General features: G+C 40.3%; 1 protein-coding gene across 2 annotated transcripts in view; it reads right to left on the minus strand.

Annotated features, from left to right (window-relative positions):
* Positions 1–15,971, minus strand: part of LOC147330727 (voltage-dependent calcium channel subunit alpha-2/delta-3-like) — a 34,945-nt gene extending 18,974 nt beyond the window's left edge. For both annotated transcript variants that reach the window (XR_015129105.1, XM_086292469.1), the window contains exons 1-11: positions 15,759–15,971; positions 14,228–14,309; positions 12,478–12,696; positions 10,897–11,013; positions 9,072–9,131; positions 3,631–3,793; positions 2,940–3,071; positions 1,413–1,473; positions 735–885; positions 445–519; positions 252–341 (exon numbers count right to left, since the gene is read on the minus strand). Coding sequence is in view for 1 of the 2 variants with exons in the window: in XM_086292469.1 (XP_086148595.1) it covers positions 252–341; positions 445–519; positions 735–885; positions 1,413–1,473; positions 2,940–3,071; positions 3,631–3,793; positions 9,072–9,131; positions 10,897–11,013; positions 12,478–12,696; positions 14,228–14,309; positions 15,759–15,883 (1,275 nt within the window). In the remaining variant the exon portion in view is untranslated. The remainder of the gene's footprint in view (positions 1–251; positions 342–444; positions 520–734; positions 886–1,412; positions 1,474–2,939; positions 3,072–3,630; positions 3,794–9,071; positions 9,132–10,896; positions 11,014–12,477; positions 12,697–14,227; positions 14,310–15,758) is intronic.
* Between the last annotated feature and the right edge of the window lie 3,096 nt (positions 15,972–19,067).

Genomic DNA, 19,067 nt, shown 5'->3' on the forward strand with positions numbered 1-19,067 from the left:
GAAGAAGCATTTGTCTTATGTGGGCACGTGCAAAAATTCATTATTTTTATGTCAAATTAATCAATAAATGAATTAAACTTTTTATAATAAAATTACAAATGCTAATAATCCAACATTAAAATGCAATCAGAAAATCAGAAGCTGTTTCACCTCCTTTGTAATAAGTTAATTTATTAGAGTATAGACTGAGAGGATGTTTGAAAGATTTGTCATTAAATGTCAGTCACAGTTTTTTTTTTACTGGAACTTACATCACTCAGGATCATGAAAGCTTCAGTCAGAGCTTCACCAAGCAGTCCGATCCCTTTGGCAAACAGCTTGTCCAGATGTTCACGGAAATGCTGACACATAACCACAAAAGTGGAAGAAGAAGTTTTTCAACTTTAGCTGCGTGAATTCGACCTGCTGCGAGACATATATTCATTAGTTTTAATAGGGACTCACGTCTTTATTGGTTCTGTCGGCCCGGACCAGCGTACCATTCAAACAAGGCTCCACATAGTGGATCTCCTGATTATACTGTGGGAGTATAACAACCATTTAAACAGAAGAGATTTAAATAACCAATCTTTGTTTTTCATGGATGACTGCGCTCCAGTTATGCCGAATACAAGAACATTGTAGAAACATCTAAAAATGTGTTCATTAAAGTAACAGAGAGGGCCTGAGATTACACAGGAATATGAGAATCATTAATTTAAAGGAGTAAATACTTTGTTTCGACTTTAACTTACAGCAATTATGTTGAAGAAGTCATCATCTCCCAGTGTGTCTAATATGGAGGAAACAGTCTGTCTGGCAATGGTAAGCCTCAGCCCCTTCATACTTCCACTAACATCAACTAAGATCACAACATCCTTGGGAGACGTAGCGGCCTGAATGTACCTGTGAGACAGAGTTCACTTAAAGCAGGGGCGTCAAATATTTTAATTTATGGACCTTGTCTAGTTCAATTTAATCCAAAGGGACTAGGAAAAACCATCTATTATAAACAAAGTGTCTTTTTTTTCTTTTTAGTGCAAAAAAAAGTAAAGGTACATTTTGGAAAAGTGTCAGTTGTGAGTGTGAGTGTCTTTAAAAATTGAATGCAATTAGTGTCTTCGATTTCCCACATCTAGTCCGTCTGCTGTAATTGCATTCATTGTGCATTACAAATAATAGCGGTTGAGCTACAAAGGCACAAAACCTTCACATGTAATTGCAGCTAAAAAAACCTTTCAGATGATGCCAAGATCTAAAAATTAACTTTTGAAATGTCTTCCTTTGTTTATGTAATTTTGACCTCCTCACACCAGGGATAGTAGGAATATATATAAGATGACTTACACACTTCCTTGGACAAATAGACTAATGACTTCTAGAATCTAGAAGCTGTGTGATGTACAAAACTTCTCAGGTACATGCAGGCTTACCACTTCCGATTTCTGCAGTCGAAGCCAATGACGCCATGCTCATCTGGATGCCACTTAACTCCTGGGGGGCAGATTCAGACAAATCAGAATTGGCAGAATTTTAAAGTAATAAAATAACATTGCTTCACAGAGGGCAAACACAAGCACACTGACAAGATATATTAACATGTAACAGTAATCAAAATATAAGTTCTTCATCTGTCAAGCCCTTCAGTAAGACACAGCATACTACATTGTTCCAGTTACAGATCATAAAGAGTCACACTATAGTGCGCTGGGTAATAAGCTACATATTGGGAGGTTTGTTAAATACGGTGTTCACCTTGCATGAATCTACATAAAAGACTGATAATGCACTATATTTTTAAAGCCACCAGATTTGTGAGGGGAAAAAAAACAAAGCTCTCCCACTATCAAATTTAGCCTGTGGGTGAATTTCTCTGAGCCACTGAGTGCTACTGTTGCCAAAAAACTATTAAAAAGACATTACAAGCCGCATTGTTGCAGTGGGCAACATGTTCCCTCGTTATGATGAACACACTCAGTGTGGCTTATCTTGAGTCAGTCCCACATTAACCATCCTGATGCAGTAGACTCACGAGGCTCATCAAATCTGGTTTAATCTAAGGATAAAAACACTCACCACAAAATAGCTGTTGAGACCTATTTATTTAAAGTTTAAAAGCTGCAGTGCTTGAAAAACCAATGACACTAAAAGACTCGACATCTCTGCAAAAACTGAAAGCTCTAAAAGGATATCTGGGTCTGAATTAATTAAATTTTAATTTGATATTTGTGAAGATATGAAAAGACATGAAAAACACACAGATGTTTGGCCATGAACAACGGCCACACACAAATATATTTGTCTTCTCAGTTAGTTTCTTTAACAGAAACCAAAAACACAACAAAAAATGAACAATCAGGCTGAAAATATTAAAAGTTAATATCTGTTTATGTAAATTTCTTTCCTCATTTAATGCAACGTGTTCCCAAAACAAAGAGCAGTATTGTGGAGTGAGTAATAAAAACATGAATACATATATTAGCAAAAGACTGATGAGAAACATTTGGCCTTTAAAGATTCCCCGTTATACATTAATCACATAAAGCCTACATCTGTTAACAATCTCAAAAGCCATTTCTCATCACTGCAGCTTCTCTACAGTGAACAGGCAGCCTGTTTTACATCAGCGTAACCGTCTGAATAACATCGTCTGGATCTAAGAGATGTTACTGAGTGTGGCTGCAGACCAACTCTGGCAAATTCAGATTAATTGCAGTCTGTATATATGCATCCTCTCTGATGGTCTGTAAAATTACAACATTAGCCAAATTACCCCTTTAGTAATTCAAAATCATTTGTTCTGATCAGTTTTTTTTTCACTGACAGTTGAGAGCTCCCATGGGATGCTCTCTCTCTCTCTCTCTCTCTCTCTCTCTCTCTCTCTCACACACACACACACACACACACACACACACACACACACACACATGCAGACTGACAGACAGATTGGCAGCACTCACCAGGGTACTGTCTGAAGAAACCTTTGGCACTCCCAAAGTACTGCCAGATAAGCGTTGGATCTCTTTCATAATTATCTACAAACACTTTATTCAGGGCCTCAGACCAGTAAACCCCGTTCACTATATCAGGATCTGTAAATGGCGGCCACAGGGACACACACACAGGCATGGTGAAAGAAAGGAGAAAAAGAGAGAAAAGTAAATTAAATGGTGATAATGGTAACCATTCTGGTCACCATTACCGAGTGCATGGTTGACCTTTGTCCCTTATTGACCCCCCTGAAAGAGATACAATGCCTGTGACTAAATCATCCCTCCCTTCCTCCTGCTGGCTGACTCCCCTTTTGTGCTGTAAACAGAGAGTTATGGGGAGTCCATTAATGCTGAACAAAAGCCACACAGGCAATACACGGGAAGAGGTGAGAACAAGAAGCGACAGAGCAGCTACCATATGGGCAGCATCTTTCCAGAGCAGACTGCTGCTGCTTTCTTGTTATGTCTGGGCTCATATCGATCACCTATCTCCACTTCGCCCAGCCTGTCACACTGATACAGCTTCAGCTACCATTTCTCACTTTCACCACTTACTTTCCTCCCTCCCTCTCTCCTCCCCATTCATCAGCTTCCTGTAGGTGAATATCACTCACATAATCCTGAATTTAAGGCAGCCGCAGAGAAGAGGAATACACACCTTTGTTGTACATGTTGGTGGGCACCTGGACAACACTGAGGCTGAGGTTGACTGAGAGGTTATTGAAATGGTAATTGGGCTCCAGGAGGAACTCTCCTCCTAGCTCCACATTATTGCCCTCCTCATCCACTTCATTGATCAGCACAGCATTGAAGTATTCATACTGCAAAAAGAGCAGACACAACAGATATTAGACATACAGATATGTTAACCAAAGCCCGCAAAAACAAAGACAGAACAGTTACTGCACACACACGACAATAATAACAATATTTATGTTCATATTTAAAATATGTAGTGGGGGAAATAATTATTTTATCCACTGCTGAATTTGTAAGTTTGTTCACAAAGTAATGAAGAGTCTAGAAGTTTTATGGTAGTTTCATTTTAATCATGAGAGACAGAAAATCAACCACAAATCCAGAAAAAATGCATTGTATAAAAGTTAGAATTTGATTTGCATGTCATTTAGTTAAATACGTACCTGATCCCCGTCGAGCCAATCAGAAATTTGGCTGACACCGATTAGCTATTTGCCCATGTGGCACACAGATTACAATCAACCAATTACAGATACACCTGATCTCAACTCATTATGTATATAAAGCAAACTTGTACACAGAATTTCAACCTCTTGACCACTATGGGCAAGACCAAAGAGCTGTCAAAGGATGTCAGAGACAAGCTTGTAGACCTCTACAAACTAGCTACAAGACTATCAGCAAAAAACTTGGTGAGAAGGTGACAGCAGCTGGTGTGATTATTTAGAAATGGAAAAGATCTAACATGACCATAAATCGCCTTCTGTCTTGTGCTCCATGTAAGATTTTGCCTCATGGGGTGAGGATGATCATGAGAAAGATGGTGGATCAGCCCAAACTGCAAGGAGCTCATTAATGACCTGAAGGTAAATGAGACCACATTTACCAAGAACACAATTGCTAGCACACTAGGAAGTAATGGATCAAAATCTTGCATCACCTGTAAGGTTTTCCTGCTCAAAAAAAAAAAAATGTTCAGGCCCATATTAAGTTTGCCAGTGGACACTTAATTTGTGTCAGAGAAGACTTGGGAGAAAAAGCTATGATCAGATTCGGCTTAATTCAGTTTAGTTTTATTTATACAGCGCCTAATCACAACAACAGTCACCTCAAGACACTTTATAATGTAAGGTGGAAATGCTGCAATAGAAAACAGAAAATCCCAACAATCATATAACACCCTATGAGCAAGTGCTTTGGTGACAGTAGGAAGGAAAAACTCCCTTTTAACAGGAAGAAACCTCCAGCAGAACCAGGCTCAGGGTGGGGCGGGGCCATCTGCTGCGACCGGTTGGGGGTGAGGGGAGGCAGACAGGACAAAAGACATGCTGTGGAAGAGAACCAGAGTTTAATAATAACTACTGACTAAATGCAGAAAGGTGTATATACACAGGATTCAGGATCACCTGGTCCAGCCCTAACTATATGCTTTAGCAAAAAGGAAAGTTTTAAGCCTAATCTTAAAATTAGAGAGGGTGTCTGTGTCCTGAATCCAAACTGAAAGATGATTCTATAGAAGAGAGGCCTGAAAACTGAAGGCTCTCCCTCCCATTCTACTTTTAAAAATTCTAGGAACAACAAGTAGGCCTGCAGTGTGAGAGCGAAGTGCTCTAATGGAAGAATATGGTACCATAAGGTCATTAAGATAAGATGGGGGCTGATTATTTAAGACCTTGTATGTGAGGAGCAGGATTTTGAATTCTGGATTTAACAGGGAGCCAATGAAGGGAAGCCAATACAGGAGAAATCTGATCTCTCTTTCTAGTCCCTGTCAGCACTCTTGCTCCAGCATTTTGGATTAATTGAAGGCTTTTCCAGGGGTTTTTAGGACATCCTGATAATAATGAATTACAGTCATCCAACCTAGACGTAATAGATGCACAAAGTAGTTTTTTTAGCGTCACTCTGAGACAGAATGTTTCTAATTTTAGAGATGTTGCGCAAATGGAAGAAAGCAGTCCTACACATTTGTTTCATATGTACATTGAAGGATATATCCTGGTCAAGAACGACTCCAGGATTCCTCACAGTGTTACTGGAGGCCAGTGTTATGCCATCCAGAGTAAGAATCTGATGAAATCCAAATCTAGCTCTTTGGCATCAACTCAACCTGCCATGTTTGGAGGAAAGAGAAATGCTTTGGATCTATTTTCTGCTAAGGGTACCAAACTGACGGACCAACGGATAATATCTTGAATGAGAACTCTTTTAGCCAAAACACTGAATCACGGATGGGTCTTCCAGCATCTTATCCAGAAAAATTAGGCATCTTAGACCCTAAACCCCAACCAAAATGACCTTTACAAATGTTAACACTCATGTGTGCTCTGTCTACATCTGCAGGTTCCAAACCATGAAACCAAAAGAAGAATTAAACAATGGACACAAATGGCATCAAAAACAGACCTTTCTAAAGCAGATTACAGTTAGCACAGTTGTTGTTTTTTTCTTTATATATATTTCTCAGTTTGTCAAAAAAATTGGCACTGGATGTGCAAACAAGGACTATGAGTAGAAAGTGAAACCCAACAATTTTTCTGTCCTGTCCTTCACTGCCTGCTGCTGCAGTAGAAAGACTACCGCATCCCGTGTGAGCGGCCTCTCTGTGGCCTCTAGTCCTCATTGTCTGCACTAAGAAAGAGAGTGTGAGAGATGGGGGAGGCAGGGAGGGAGGTGAGATGGGTGATGGACTCTCAACCATCCCTCCTAGGAAGAGGGGGAGCAAGTGGGCATCGTCATCAAGCAGCCTCTGACAGCTCATACCACGCCTGAGCAGCTCTCTGACGAGCTGTGGTGGTGGTGGGGCGGGAGGAGGCGGGGCGGCTGTGGAGGAGGAGAGAAACGTGCATCCTCAGCAGAATTGAGTGCTGTAGAGAGGCACGTTAACCACCAGGGTTATTACTGTAGAGCAGGCCATGGGACACTGCAGCTCTCCGAGACGGCCCGCTGACTCTTACACCACTGCAGTTAGCTGTAGGCCTTACTGCAGAGATCTGCCCTCCATTACAAACAGCTAGGCCTTACTGTATAAGCAGGCTCGACAGCTGCAGCTATCAGGTCTCACTAAACTTTGCTGGATTTAACAGCCCTTAATCTCCACACTATCTTATCATATCGAAGTTAAAACTTGTTAGTTTCAAAGCTTTTGCTTTGTGTGATGTGATGAGTCAGATTGTTCATGGGGGAAGTGCTGCTTACAACATGAAGTCAAACAATGAAACACTGTGATAAATTCATTTATAGTAAGTATTTATAGTATAGCATCTTTAGAGATACACATCACAAAATGGTTCACAATGAAATGCCAGAACAGAAAAACAAAAGCATGACTAGAGAATTAGCATAATTGTATATGAGTGTGATTATACAAACTTAAATCTTTGTGGTGTCTATAAAGACCTTTGTTGTTGTTGTTGTTTAAATGAAGTGATTCAGATTCAAACATAGTTTTTTAAACCAGTTTTTTAAAACATCTGAAGTAGAAATAAAGGAATTCTCACAAAGCCTTAAAAGTATTTTTAAAAACATGCACAAAGTCAGACTTTATGTTGTTTTAATGTTTAGAGAAATTTAGAGCCTGTATGAAACAATTTTATTGATGTGTCTTGTTATGCATTTGTATTAGGAGACAGAATAATTCTAAAGGAATGATCTTATGAACAACAACTTTATATTGCTCATATTTTAATATTTAATACTTTCTTTTAGGCCTACTGAAAGGAACACTGACACCCCCCCCCCCCCCCCCCCCCCAAAAAAAAAAAAAAAAGAAACTAAATAAGGCTCTACTGTACAAATGTTTCGTTTACACCATCAGACTGGATCCACACACCCTTGAATTGCACTCAGGTCAGCACAAAACATCCGAGTGTCCTGAGACAAAGCAGCTGAGATAAGAGCAGCCAGCTTATCTCACTGTGGTCAGTGAAATGGTGCGTGAAAAATGTGTGGTGTCAGAGGAGGCGAGGTTGGCTGAATGATGCCAAGAGGAGTACTATAATGACATCACATCATTACCGCAGGTGGATATTGAATTTTCCTTATTATTTTTTATGGCCTTTAAGCTGAAATGGCTGTGTGATAGGCCTGTGTGATAACTGTCAAGGGCTTGGATGAGAACTTTTCTTATCTAAGAGTGTGCAACAATTTATGTGTACCAATGCAGCCACGGGAGGATCACGAAAAACTGAAAAATAAAAAACAAAAAAATGAAATAAGATCTTCAGATATTTCAGGAAATAATGTTTTTGACAAAAATATAAAGAATGTAATATTTGTGTTTCTTTGAAGGGACTCATAAATACATAAATGCATAAAAGATATAGTTTGGTTTGTGGATTATTGCTTTGAGTCTGATAAATCTTCACATTTCCTACAGATCTTATTTCTTAAATATAAAATAGAGGAGGTTGGGGGTATTTAAGTATAAGCCAAACCGTTTCAAATAGGTTAAAGACAAAAATACTTCTTTATTTCACTGGTCATATATTTCTTTTAAGGTAGCATCTCTCCCTCTTGTCCCTCTTGTTCTGTGGATGTGAACAGCAAAGAAATGGACAGGAGAACAAGGTGACAGAATGTATTCATATGATGTAAATGCTTCTATTAACTGTAAAGTGCTCCAGTTATTTCAGTGTTTTGTTGCTCGAGTGGTTTTCCAATCTGCAGCCATGGAAGTGAAACAATGCGCCACGCAAAAGAGTTTCATTTATCTCTGTCCAGTGGACGGAGAGAGAGCGAGGGAGAGCGGTAACAAACGCCAGAAATACTGCATCCCCTCTGCAGAGACCAGGGAAGCTCTCAGCGCGCACTGAGAGCCGCTAAATAATGTCCCCAACAAAGCCCGAGCGCATGAGCAGATCCTGTGAAGTATAATTAAATTTAGAATGACTTGTCTCCCTTCCCTTTTCTTTCTGGTTAACCTACAGACCGCCCTCTAATAGACTACCTTACCTGAGGGGGAAAATTGGTGGTTCTACAAAATATAATACCATGCACAACAACCCGAAGCCCATACTTGTGCTCGCAGAGGGTGAGATAGATCTTAATCTCCACTGTGTTCTAGTTAGTGTTAATTACAGTATGTAAAAGCTTAAAGGCTCTGCAGCCTAATTAAAAAAAAAAAACATGGTTATGAGTTATGGCAGTATTGGCGCCGCAGCCTTCACTGTGTGAGGCTTGACTTATCAAAGAAACATTATGTATCAAACCGCTGGCAGGACGTCAGAGTGAAGGGCGCTGCCAACGCAATTAAAGACTTTTAGGGCCTATTACCCTTCTCTCACCTTGCAGCCGCTCCTCCCCTCACCAACTAAAAGATGATTCATCGTGATCTATGACAGTGACACGCCACTTTAAAAAAAATCACGTCTTTCCTTTCCTTTTCTTTTGCAGCCTCACCTGCAGGTCGGGATTTTCCTCATGCTGATGATGCGCTTCTTCGGCCGCCTCCACGAGTCGCTGAGAGGAGAGAAGTGTTGCTTAATAAGAGCAAAACTTTTTTTAAAAATGCATGTTTAAAATATACAAACTCTTCCGTTCATACATGGTGACTGTACAGAAACTGTTAAGACACTGCGTAAAACTTGGCGTAGCTTCGAGACTCCCACAAATTTCCCCCGAGGCGTTAACACTCTGCTGCTTTTTTTTTCTGTTTCTCAGACTTGCTGTTTGGACATTGCTCTGCTCCTCGATAATTTCCAAAGCGCAGCGAATGACATTTCACCAAAGAGGAACGTGATCGAGGACCGTAGCACTGCTTTAAATTAAATCTTAGAATGAAATCGGCAGCATGTGAAGATTTCTGTCAGCGCTCTCCAGAACTTACGAAAATGATATGTTCTCAAAATTCAGTCGATTAATTCTTGACTGTCCTCGCAGCATTTTAAAGGGGAAAATGTACATAAAATATAGGCAACTGCTGCAGAGAGCAGGAGCGGAATGATTGATGGAGGCAGGTTGGAACGGGATTTTGATGCCTTTCACCAAAGCAGAGCTAACTTCTGGAATAGATTGATTCAGAGAAATATGCTTGACTCCGGGTTTCCCGGGAAACCGCAGGTAAGCAGGTAATTAACATCCGTCACGCGTGTCAAAACAAACTGCTATATAAACACAACTGCGGCTTTTTCCGCCGACTCCTGAGGATAAATTCAATTGACCCCAAAGCGAGTTCTAGTGGTGTCAGCAGTTGTCGAATAAAAGCAGCAGGAAATAGGTTAAATCTATTTTATTTTATTATTTTTTTATTTTTTGTGGTAGGCTTGTGTATGAATGTCTTTTTTGTCACCCTTAACACTTGAGAACAGCGTCGATTTTCAATTTGGAGCAAAGCGACGACGCAGTCAGACTGAGATAAACCTGAAACTGATTTTGTTTTTGCACGTGTCCGTTTATTTATATATTTAATGTGTATTATTCAGCCGCACTTCAAACTGATTCCAGCCGGGGGTTTTTTTTATTAAATTAAATCTGTGTATCCGGTGTCATTTGTGGCCCGAGTTGCCATGAATTATCGCGCACATGGGACAAGGCGCAGGGAGATAAACGTTATCATTTCCCAGCAGTTCGTGCGAGGCGTAGCATTAAAATGGTTACAAGCTCGTGTGCGCTGAGGTCGCAGACAGGCTGCTGCTGTGAGGCTTGACTTCACCTCAGGCCCAGACTGTAACAGACTACATTCACGACTACACTTCAGATCCACGTAATCTCTCAAAGTTTCTCAGATCGGTGACTACTCTTTTTATTTTCTTCCTGGTATTCACGAAGTTACGTATTATTGTTACCAAAAAAAAATGCACATAAAAAAAGCAAAGCCAGCAAAAGTCATTGTGGTCACTGTTACTGAGGATAACTCCTGCAAATTTTCATACTCCCTTTATGAGAAACAAAATAAGCATAAATTGTTGACTTGATCAGACTCCAGATTGTTTCTCAAAGCTAAACTCGCACTGACACAGTTAGAGCTGCTTTTAATTGTCAGGTGCGTCAGAAAACATTAAACATTGAAGCTCAAGTTAAGTAAATGAGAAGGGAAGAATTTGAAAAAAAAACAAAAAAACAAAAAAAACCCAAAAACCTTATTTCAGCAAAAAAAAAAAAAGGAAAGGAAAAAGACTGATTTAACCCCTATCCCATACAGGCCCTTACCCTGACAAATTGAAATGAATATATTGTACTATAAATGTATTTTTCTGATAAATAAAAATTCAGTAACACGGCCTACCCTTGTTGCTTCGGCTTTTCTCCGGAACATTTCCTCCATCTTCACAGCCAAGTTCTTGACCACTTTCATACCATCAATCTCTTCCACTCTGACTGACTTTTCGAATTCTTTATATTTCTGAAAATAACCAGAAGAATCATAAAGTGTGGTGCTGACAGGGGCAACAGCTGTGTGTCCTGTAACATGGAGAGCATAGTTTAAACGTAATGAGATCTCAAGACTGATTAACCCATTCCTTAGATCTTACTCAGCATGACAGGGAAAGAAACAGATAATTAACATCTTCTGTGTGTATATTTGTATGCATATTTAAGCCTTATTGTTTCACTGTATCCACTATAGAAATGAGTAAATTGTTAAACAAGGTTTAAAAGCTTTCACAGGTTGGCTGACGGGCTGCATGCAGCTAGTCTCAGGTGAACATAAAATCCATGCTGGGACACAAAATGACTGATGGTCTTTATCTGGTCTCAGTTACTGGCTGCACATGCCGCATCTTCCTCGCTGATTGGCTGGAGAAGGCCATGTTGGGTGGCCGGGGAGGGGGTGGAGCTGGATCTGAAGGCTATGCATGGCAAGAGGGTAATTGAAATGGAGTCAAAGCACAGAAGAAAGATAATAACGTGTCAAGCTTGGGCGACTCTGGGTAATGAACTACACCTCACATAATGCTGATTCTGCTGGATGCACAGGACCTCCAGTGATACAGAACAAAGCCCGTCACAGCTCGAAGGAATATAGCATTACATAATCCCACACCTGCCTGCCACACACACACACACACACACACACACACACACACACACACACACACACACACACACATGCCAAGTAAAAACAAAAAGCTTGATCCTCCCACACTCTCCAGTCAGCCACTTCATGCACACATCCAGCAATTGTATCTAAAAATAAACACAAGCCACTAAAAGCTCGTAGCACGTCCAATATTACATGTTACGGGGACAGGATATACAAAAAACACACACAAACCAGTACATGAGGCGACAAATTACCTACTGAAAGGAAGAGTGTGGACTTTCAGTGGAGCAGAACAGTTCATTTCACGCCTGTCCTCCTCGCCCCAGCACCCTGAGTCCCCAGTCCCACCCCAGACCCCCACCTTCCTACCTCCCACCCCTCCAAGTCATCAAGTGGAGGTTAAGCCCCATCCATCAAAAACACTCATCACTATTATTGATTAGAGTAATGACCAATGCTTGAGTGCTGGGAGCCGGAAGAGCCAGTCTTTTCCCCCTTCTTTGTGAAATCGGGTAAATCACCATAAAAAGCATCTAATGATCAGCCTTAATGACCAGCCCCTAACGACCCGTCAGTTCCCTCACAGCTCACTGCTTTGTGCTGACTGGTTCAGTACAGCTCTCTCCAGATATGCCTCCATGAACCGCAACATAAGCAAAGTGCTTACATACAGACAAAGAAAAAAAAGTATATATTTGCAGGGCATCATGAAAAAGTCTTTTTTGTTCCAATTTGATAAAAAGAAAAATAGAAGGGGAGCTTTATATACAGCTGTGTTTCACTTTCAACCACACATCTTAGCTTAAATTCAAAAGAAGTCACCTCAGAACAAGAAGATCCTAGGCTGGGACCCTGAAGACGTCTTCTAATTGCAGTTTGAACACTCTCTCCATGCTTGCGTGGACTTCCTCTGGGAAGTCCGCCTTCTTCCCACCCTCCAAGACAGGCGGGATTCTTAATCCTGCTGCTGCCCTTGACTGAGGTGGTGCCCTCAGAGCTGGAGTTGACACCTGGACGTGGCGCTGTGATTGCCCACAGCTCCTAAAATAGCAATGTGGATCAATGCATTAGTATTAGCAAGAGTCATGCACAGATTCATGTACTTAACAAGAGGAAAGTAAAGGTTATAAACAGCAGACAGGGAAGATGACAGTGTTCTGACAAGAAAAATGGAAACACTGTAATACAGTCCTCTATACCAGTTTTGTAATTAAAGCCTCACATAAATTTAAAGATTTCCCTATTTTTATTGCCACACATATGAAAGGATAACTCAAATATGACACCACCACAAAGAACAGCTTTACGATACAGTGAAAAAGAACCTGAATATTTAACTGTAGCTATACAGCACTGCCGAGCTCCTGCACTGCACCGCATTACATCACACTTAAGTGAGAAGGTCAGGAGAAGGAGTATGCACACTCAAAAACTTACTCAGTAAAAGTTGCTTTTCAGTTTAGAGACACGCGGCATGCTTACAGCATTCATCTCTTCAAGCTAAGCTGAAATTGCTTGTACAACCTTTCAACATACAAAGTTTTTTTTAAACTTTTTTCACTTCAAAATTAGATGATTCCGCAGTTTGAAGTTAGACTAAATACGTGGGAGAATCTACAAGATTTCCAGAGACACAGCCATTAAAACAGAGAATGTCCACTTTGACTTGTTAGCAGCAATAAAACATGACTGCATGTTATTTTCCCAAACGCTGGGATTCATAACTGTCATCCTAACATTCATGCAGGGTCTTTACCTAACATCATAAAGCACTTGGTGACTGTTGTAATTTGGTGCTTTATAAATACAATTGAAAAACCCTCACTTGGGTTACTGCAAATAATTTGGTGTTTTTTTCTTTTAAATCTTTTTACCTGAACCCTGTAAAAAAATAATAATTCGAAGTCTTTGCACACAGTGCTATAAGCCTGCACAGCTATTCTGTATTCATGCACAGCTCCTACAGCTGTTTGCTTTGCAGTCCCTGGTTTGGTCACTTTTGAGGGAAACCTGCAGTTTACCATTCATCCCGAATGAACACTGACCACCTTTTTACACCTCAGGCCTGTGACTACAGCGCACACCTCTGCCATCATGTGGTCAGAAAGTTAAATCTACTGCATTGGACCGTCGCTCATTCTCCCGAGGTTTCACTTGTTCATCTTGTCACTCCCCTACACCCTCTATCAAACTCCACCACACTTATTTAATTTGTCCCCTTGTCACAATCATATCCAGAGGTTGAAACTCTTGACTCCAGAGAGTTAACTGGAGACATGAGATGAGAGAGGAATCAGAGCCATGGTTAATGGGCCGTATCATGAACAAATACACACACACACACACACAAATGTGTGCATGCGCACAAAAACACATGCACACACATATACACAGAGTGCTCTACCAAGCACACCTGAGTCTCCTCCAGAATAACGCATCAGCATTCAGCTGAGACACGGAAATGTCTCTGCAGTCATTAGATAGCACTACAGCATACAATGGATGTAACTGCATGGCATTCAGACAAAGGAAAAATCCATCCATGTTAAAAAATAACATAAAGGAAATCTACCTTTTGCAGTAGCTGGGAACCAGAATATTTAGCAGATATTGATTTAATTTCTCCCCCAAATGCAGAGGCCCAAAGCTTTACGCTAAGAAAAAAGACAGAAAACGACAAGGCAATTTATCCAACAGTTCTCTACATAAAAGAGAAGAAGCAAAATTTAACAAGACAAGACAATAGAGTAGAGAGTATTTTGAGTATTTAAAATATAAAATCCTTTTGATCTATCATTTTAAGCTTCCTTTATGAAATGATCAGTGAGATTATTGAAGAAGATTATCATAAACCTTCACTTTCCTGATAAAAGTTTATAATCTGATGATCTAAACTACAGTTATTGAACCCTCTTATATTAAACTGTAAATAACGTCTACGTGGCATCAAAATTTTGCACTGTGAATATTAAATTAACATCATTTCAGCTGACAAACTTGCCTTTTTATTCCTAAATGGGAAGTAGATTTATTTAATGATATGCTAATTTTAAAAAGCCCATGAAACACTGAATACATGTTTTCAAAAATAATGTGTTGCAGGTCAACTGTCTCCATGTGCAAAACAAACTTTGGTAAAAAGATAATCCTTCTAGCGCTTCCCAAATGGTTTCTCAAATATCCAAAGGGGGAGATTTTTTTTTCCTTTGCACAGTTTTTATTTGTTTTCAAAATCTGTCCATTTCACATTAAATTGCACCTTAAATGAACTTGCTAGGAGAAAAAAAGTATTTTTAAAATATTTTACAGATAGATGCACAGCACTAACTTCCATATAAGTGAGCGTTAACTGCAGTGGAAACTAGATTTATTTACACCTTACACATTATTTTAGATTTTACAGTCTTTCATTTAGACATTTTCAGAACAAATGAAGCTTGGTAAAAACTTATTTCATTAAATTATACAGCATTGAAATAGGTGTCTACAATCTGCTACAAATAGGCCTACAAATAGTTATAACAAAGAAAATGTAAATCACTTGCAGCTAAACAGTTATGTGGGCATTAAATTATTAGATTACACTTGTATAGGACTGGGTGGGGATTCCAGCTATAACACTTCACACTTATGTGTGTTATTATAATGAAGACTGTGTCTTCTTTATTGCAACTCTTAAAAAATAAAATGATAAAAAAATTTCCCTTTAAGAAAAAGATGCTGTAGTCCATCATATTAAAATGTCTTGTTTTATGAAAAATGAATAGGAGCGTCATGCTTACATTTATGACAGCAAATGCAGGTATAACTGTAGATAAACAGGTAGCATTCACTGCAAAGAACGTTTAGGTCTGCAGTTTAGTTTCCAGATATATCTAAATTCCTCAACCTTATTTTAATTTTTACAACGTTTTTTGACATACATCCAAGAGGCAAGCGGTATTTTATGAGATGCAAAATACGTTTGTTACTAGATACATTTATTTAAATCTAGAACATAATGCATGATTTGAAACGCGGACGTTGTGGTAGTTTAATTATCTGTAAGTCACAAATCGACACGTTCAATGCGAATCAAAGTTGCACAGCAGTTTCTCACTCACACTGACAGAGGGATCCCTTGCTGGGACCCTACCACCTCTACCACATTCAAGCCGACGAAGATCCAGAGCAGAAGAAAGCTGGTGCTGCACACGTGGGAGAACAGGATCCTCCAGTTTCCCTCCATCTCCAACTCTCTTTATAAAATGTGGGTACAGTAAAATCCAGTCCCGGCACCGTGCTGGACCGCTCGACCCCAGTGCACCTTCTCAAACCCGCGCTTCTGCCAGCACGTATCCTACTGTACACCGCTGTATGGACGAGAGAGAGAGAGAGAGAGAGAGAGAGAGAGAGAGAGAGAGAGAGAGAGAGTATTACACCCCAGCTTGTCTCTCCAACCTCTCTGCTCCATTGCCTTATCTGAAAATGGGGGGAAAGCCCTTACTCGGCTCTCCGGTGCAGGAATCGCGATTTCTGTGTGTGAGAAAGCCTGAAAAGCTCGGAGAGGCAGGAGATCACTTATATCTAGCAAGACTTCATGCGTTTTCATTTCCACCTCAGCAGAGCAGCACACAGGTGTATGAGACTCTGAGCTGCAGAAGCACAATGCTTTACTTCTGTACTTGTCTTCTGTCAGGTCGAAGGAAACTGGCACTGAATTGTCCTAAAGTTGTAGCATTAACGCTGACGCAGCAGTATAACTGTACACGGCCGCTGGACCGTGCTGCCTCCAGTGTCCAATCTTTTGCCGGTATAAAGGTAATCAGGTGGTGCAAAACGTACTTCCTCTTTTTAAACACATATAAATGGTTAAATATGAATTCTGCTTGGCGTTTGAAGGGGGCATTGTTCACATAAATTGTGGCTCTGCGGGTAATAATGAGACTGCAGATGTGATGAAAGCTTCCGCACTGGCTGCACAACAAAGGAAGAAGAAAACATTCAGTTATTTGGTTTAGCGAAGATGCGGGTAGTCAACCAGAATGAAAGAGAAGAAACACTAATGGGTAACCGTGGAGGGGGGGGGAAAGAAGCTCGTCTATGATTGGATGAAATCCTGCCGAATGAATCAATCATGGTCACTCAGTGCAACTTTATTTTAAAAACGTCAGTCCCGCGAATTATTTGGGGAGTTGTGAATAAGCTCCTCTCTTGTGGAAACAGTGAAGGTGCAACTAAATGGCTTGCAATAAAAGTGTTGGATTGTGCGCAGTTTTCACTCTCTGGTATTCAGTCAGGCCGAAAGATGTCCCCATCGTCCTGCACCTTAAAGGCTGATTAGGAGGCGATAATGATGTCAAGGCAGCAGGCGGGTTGATGCAGCACGCCTCCCCTCCTCCTCCCCCCCCCCTCCGTGCCACCATCACCTCACCGGGAATCCTGTTTCGACTTGAAGCTTTTATTAGTTTAGTAATTGCATCATACATCAAAGTTGTGAGGAGCCTCTGCTGCCTGCGACGTGTCGATAAGGCGCCCGCATGTTGGATGACGGACAGTATCATCCAATGTCTTCTCTCTGACCGCCCGCTCTGTTCAGCGGCTCCCAGAAAGCTTTAATTAAGTAAATAAAAGCAACTCGCTCTTATTATCCTTAAGGTCCTTTGCTTTTATCGAGCTAGTTCAAGACGCTTACTGTAGCTCAAGGTGTGCTGTCCTTGTGCAAGCAGTGGCATGGTTTGAGGTTTTCATGTATTAGGATACAGAATTCATTGACTACATTTCTTATGATCTCCACCCACAGAATGCAGCTTGGGTATATTTCAATATATCTTGTTCTCGTCGCTGCAGTGTTTTATGTAAAGCAGCCTATAGAGAACCCGAGTTATTCCAGGGTCTCTTTTTAAGCATAAATCTGTGTTTTCAGGTAAAAATTTATTTACTGATCTGTAAATTTTACTGCCCCTATCAGCTGAAAGTAGAGTCTGATTAGCTTAAGTCATAATTCAGCTAATCAGGTGCTGAGTTTGATTTACAGCAGCATGAGATCAAATATGATCAATTGAGGTTTGTCTAAGCAACTCTGTTTATAGTGTATCAGAAAAAAACGTGATTCTAGGGGAAAGCAATCTATTTCCTTGATCATTCTCTGATCCCTGACACTTTTCCTCCTGAACTCCAGCTTGATTGCTTTTACTTCCAGTCTATATTGGTCCTCATGGACCCTCTGGTCCCACCCCAGAAAACGTTCACCAAAAGACAGACTTCCAAGCAGTAAAACGTAGTCAAGGTGTAGTCATAATAATATTGTGAGGGGGATGGATTTGGTCCATGCCCTTTGACCTCTATTGTCATGATATGGATCTATGTTGCCTGATATCTGAACAAGTTGCCTAAATGCAGGCTTGTTTTTTTGTTCTTGTTTTTTTTTAAACAGACTTAGTTTAGTTTAGAGTGGCTTGAACTTGATTCTTCTGTAGTTGAAAAGACCCTGGAGTATTTGTGCTTTGTTGACCTCTTGGACTGTCTGGGCTCTTCTGAAGTCTGTTCATTTACTGTCCAGCCTTGAGCTAAAGGTATACCTGAGACTACATGCTTGTTAGGGCAGTTGGTGTTTATATGCATTACTTTTAGGTAGGTGTGTAAATGTTGAACTGGGCTGAATGATAACCATTAAGAAAGTAATGGTTGAGACACCTTCATGAATGGGGAAAAACAGAGGGCTGCAAACACTGAATACACTCAAGAACAAAAAGGCCAGGTTAGACTCTGTAAAAAACAAACAAACAAACAAACAAACAACTAAAATAATCCTCAAGTCCACAATTCTGTTTGGAGATATGATACCATGATTGACTGGCACCAGAAAGATGGGAAGAGAAAATTAAGGAGAAGGAGAGAATCAGCTATCTAAAGCATGCCAAATATCTGATGAACATGATGGAGACCATGTTATCACACAGGCATGTACGGCTACCAGTGGAACTAAGCTATTAGTGTTTGTTGATGATGTGACTTGAGATACAAGTACAGAGGCTGAAGTGTGCAGGCCTATACTCTGTTTAGATTCAGCCAAATAATGTTAAACAGACCAGACAGCACTTGGATAGTGAGTTTCTTAAGACAAAAAAATGGGATGTTCTTTATTAGCAAAGTAAGTCACCTGATCTCAGCTGCTTATTATCTCAGATAACAAGCAGCAACTAAACGTGGCTGCAGTAAAGATCTGGCAAAGCATCTCAAGAGAGGAAACACAGCAACTGACATCAAAGTATTAAAATTAAATATTACAAATATTATCTTTGAAATTAAGTTAGATCATCAAATTACCGTTGTGCCTCTGAAAATGAACATAGAGTAAATGGTTAACTGAAAGCAGTGTGAGTATCTGTATTTACCAGAGGTGTGGACTCGAGTCACATGACTTGGACTCG

The sequence above is a fragment of the Aulonocara sp. 'chitande type north' Nkhata Bay genome, linkage group LG5 (genome assembly GCF_057382095.1).
Source record: "Aulonocara sp. 'chitande type north' Nkhata Bay isolate Kocher_YH1m ecotype deep benthic linkage group LG5, A_spYH_male_GT1.1, whole genome shotgun sequence".
In the NCBI taxonomy this organism is placed as follows: Eukaryota; Metazoa; Chordata; class Actinopteri; order Cichliformes; family Cichlidae; genus Aulonocara; species Aulonocara sp. 'chitande type north' Nkhata Bay.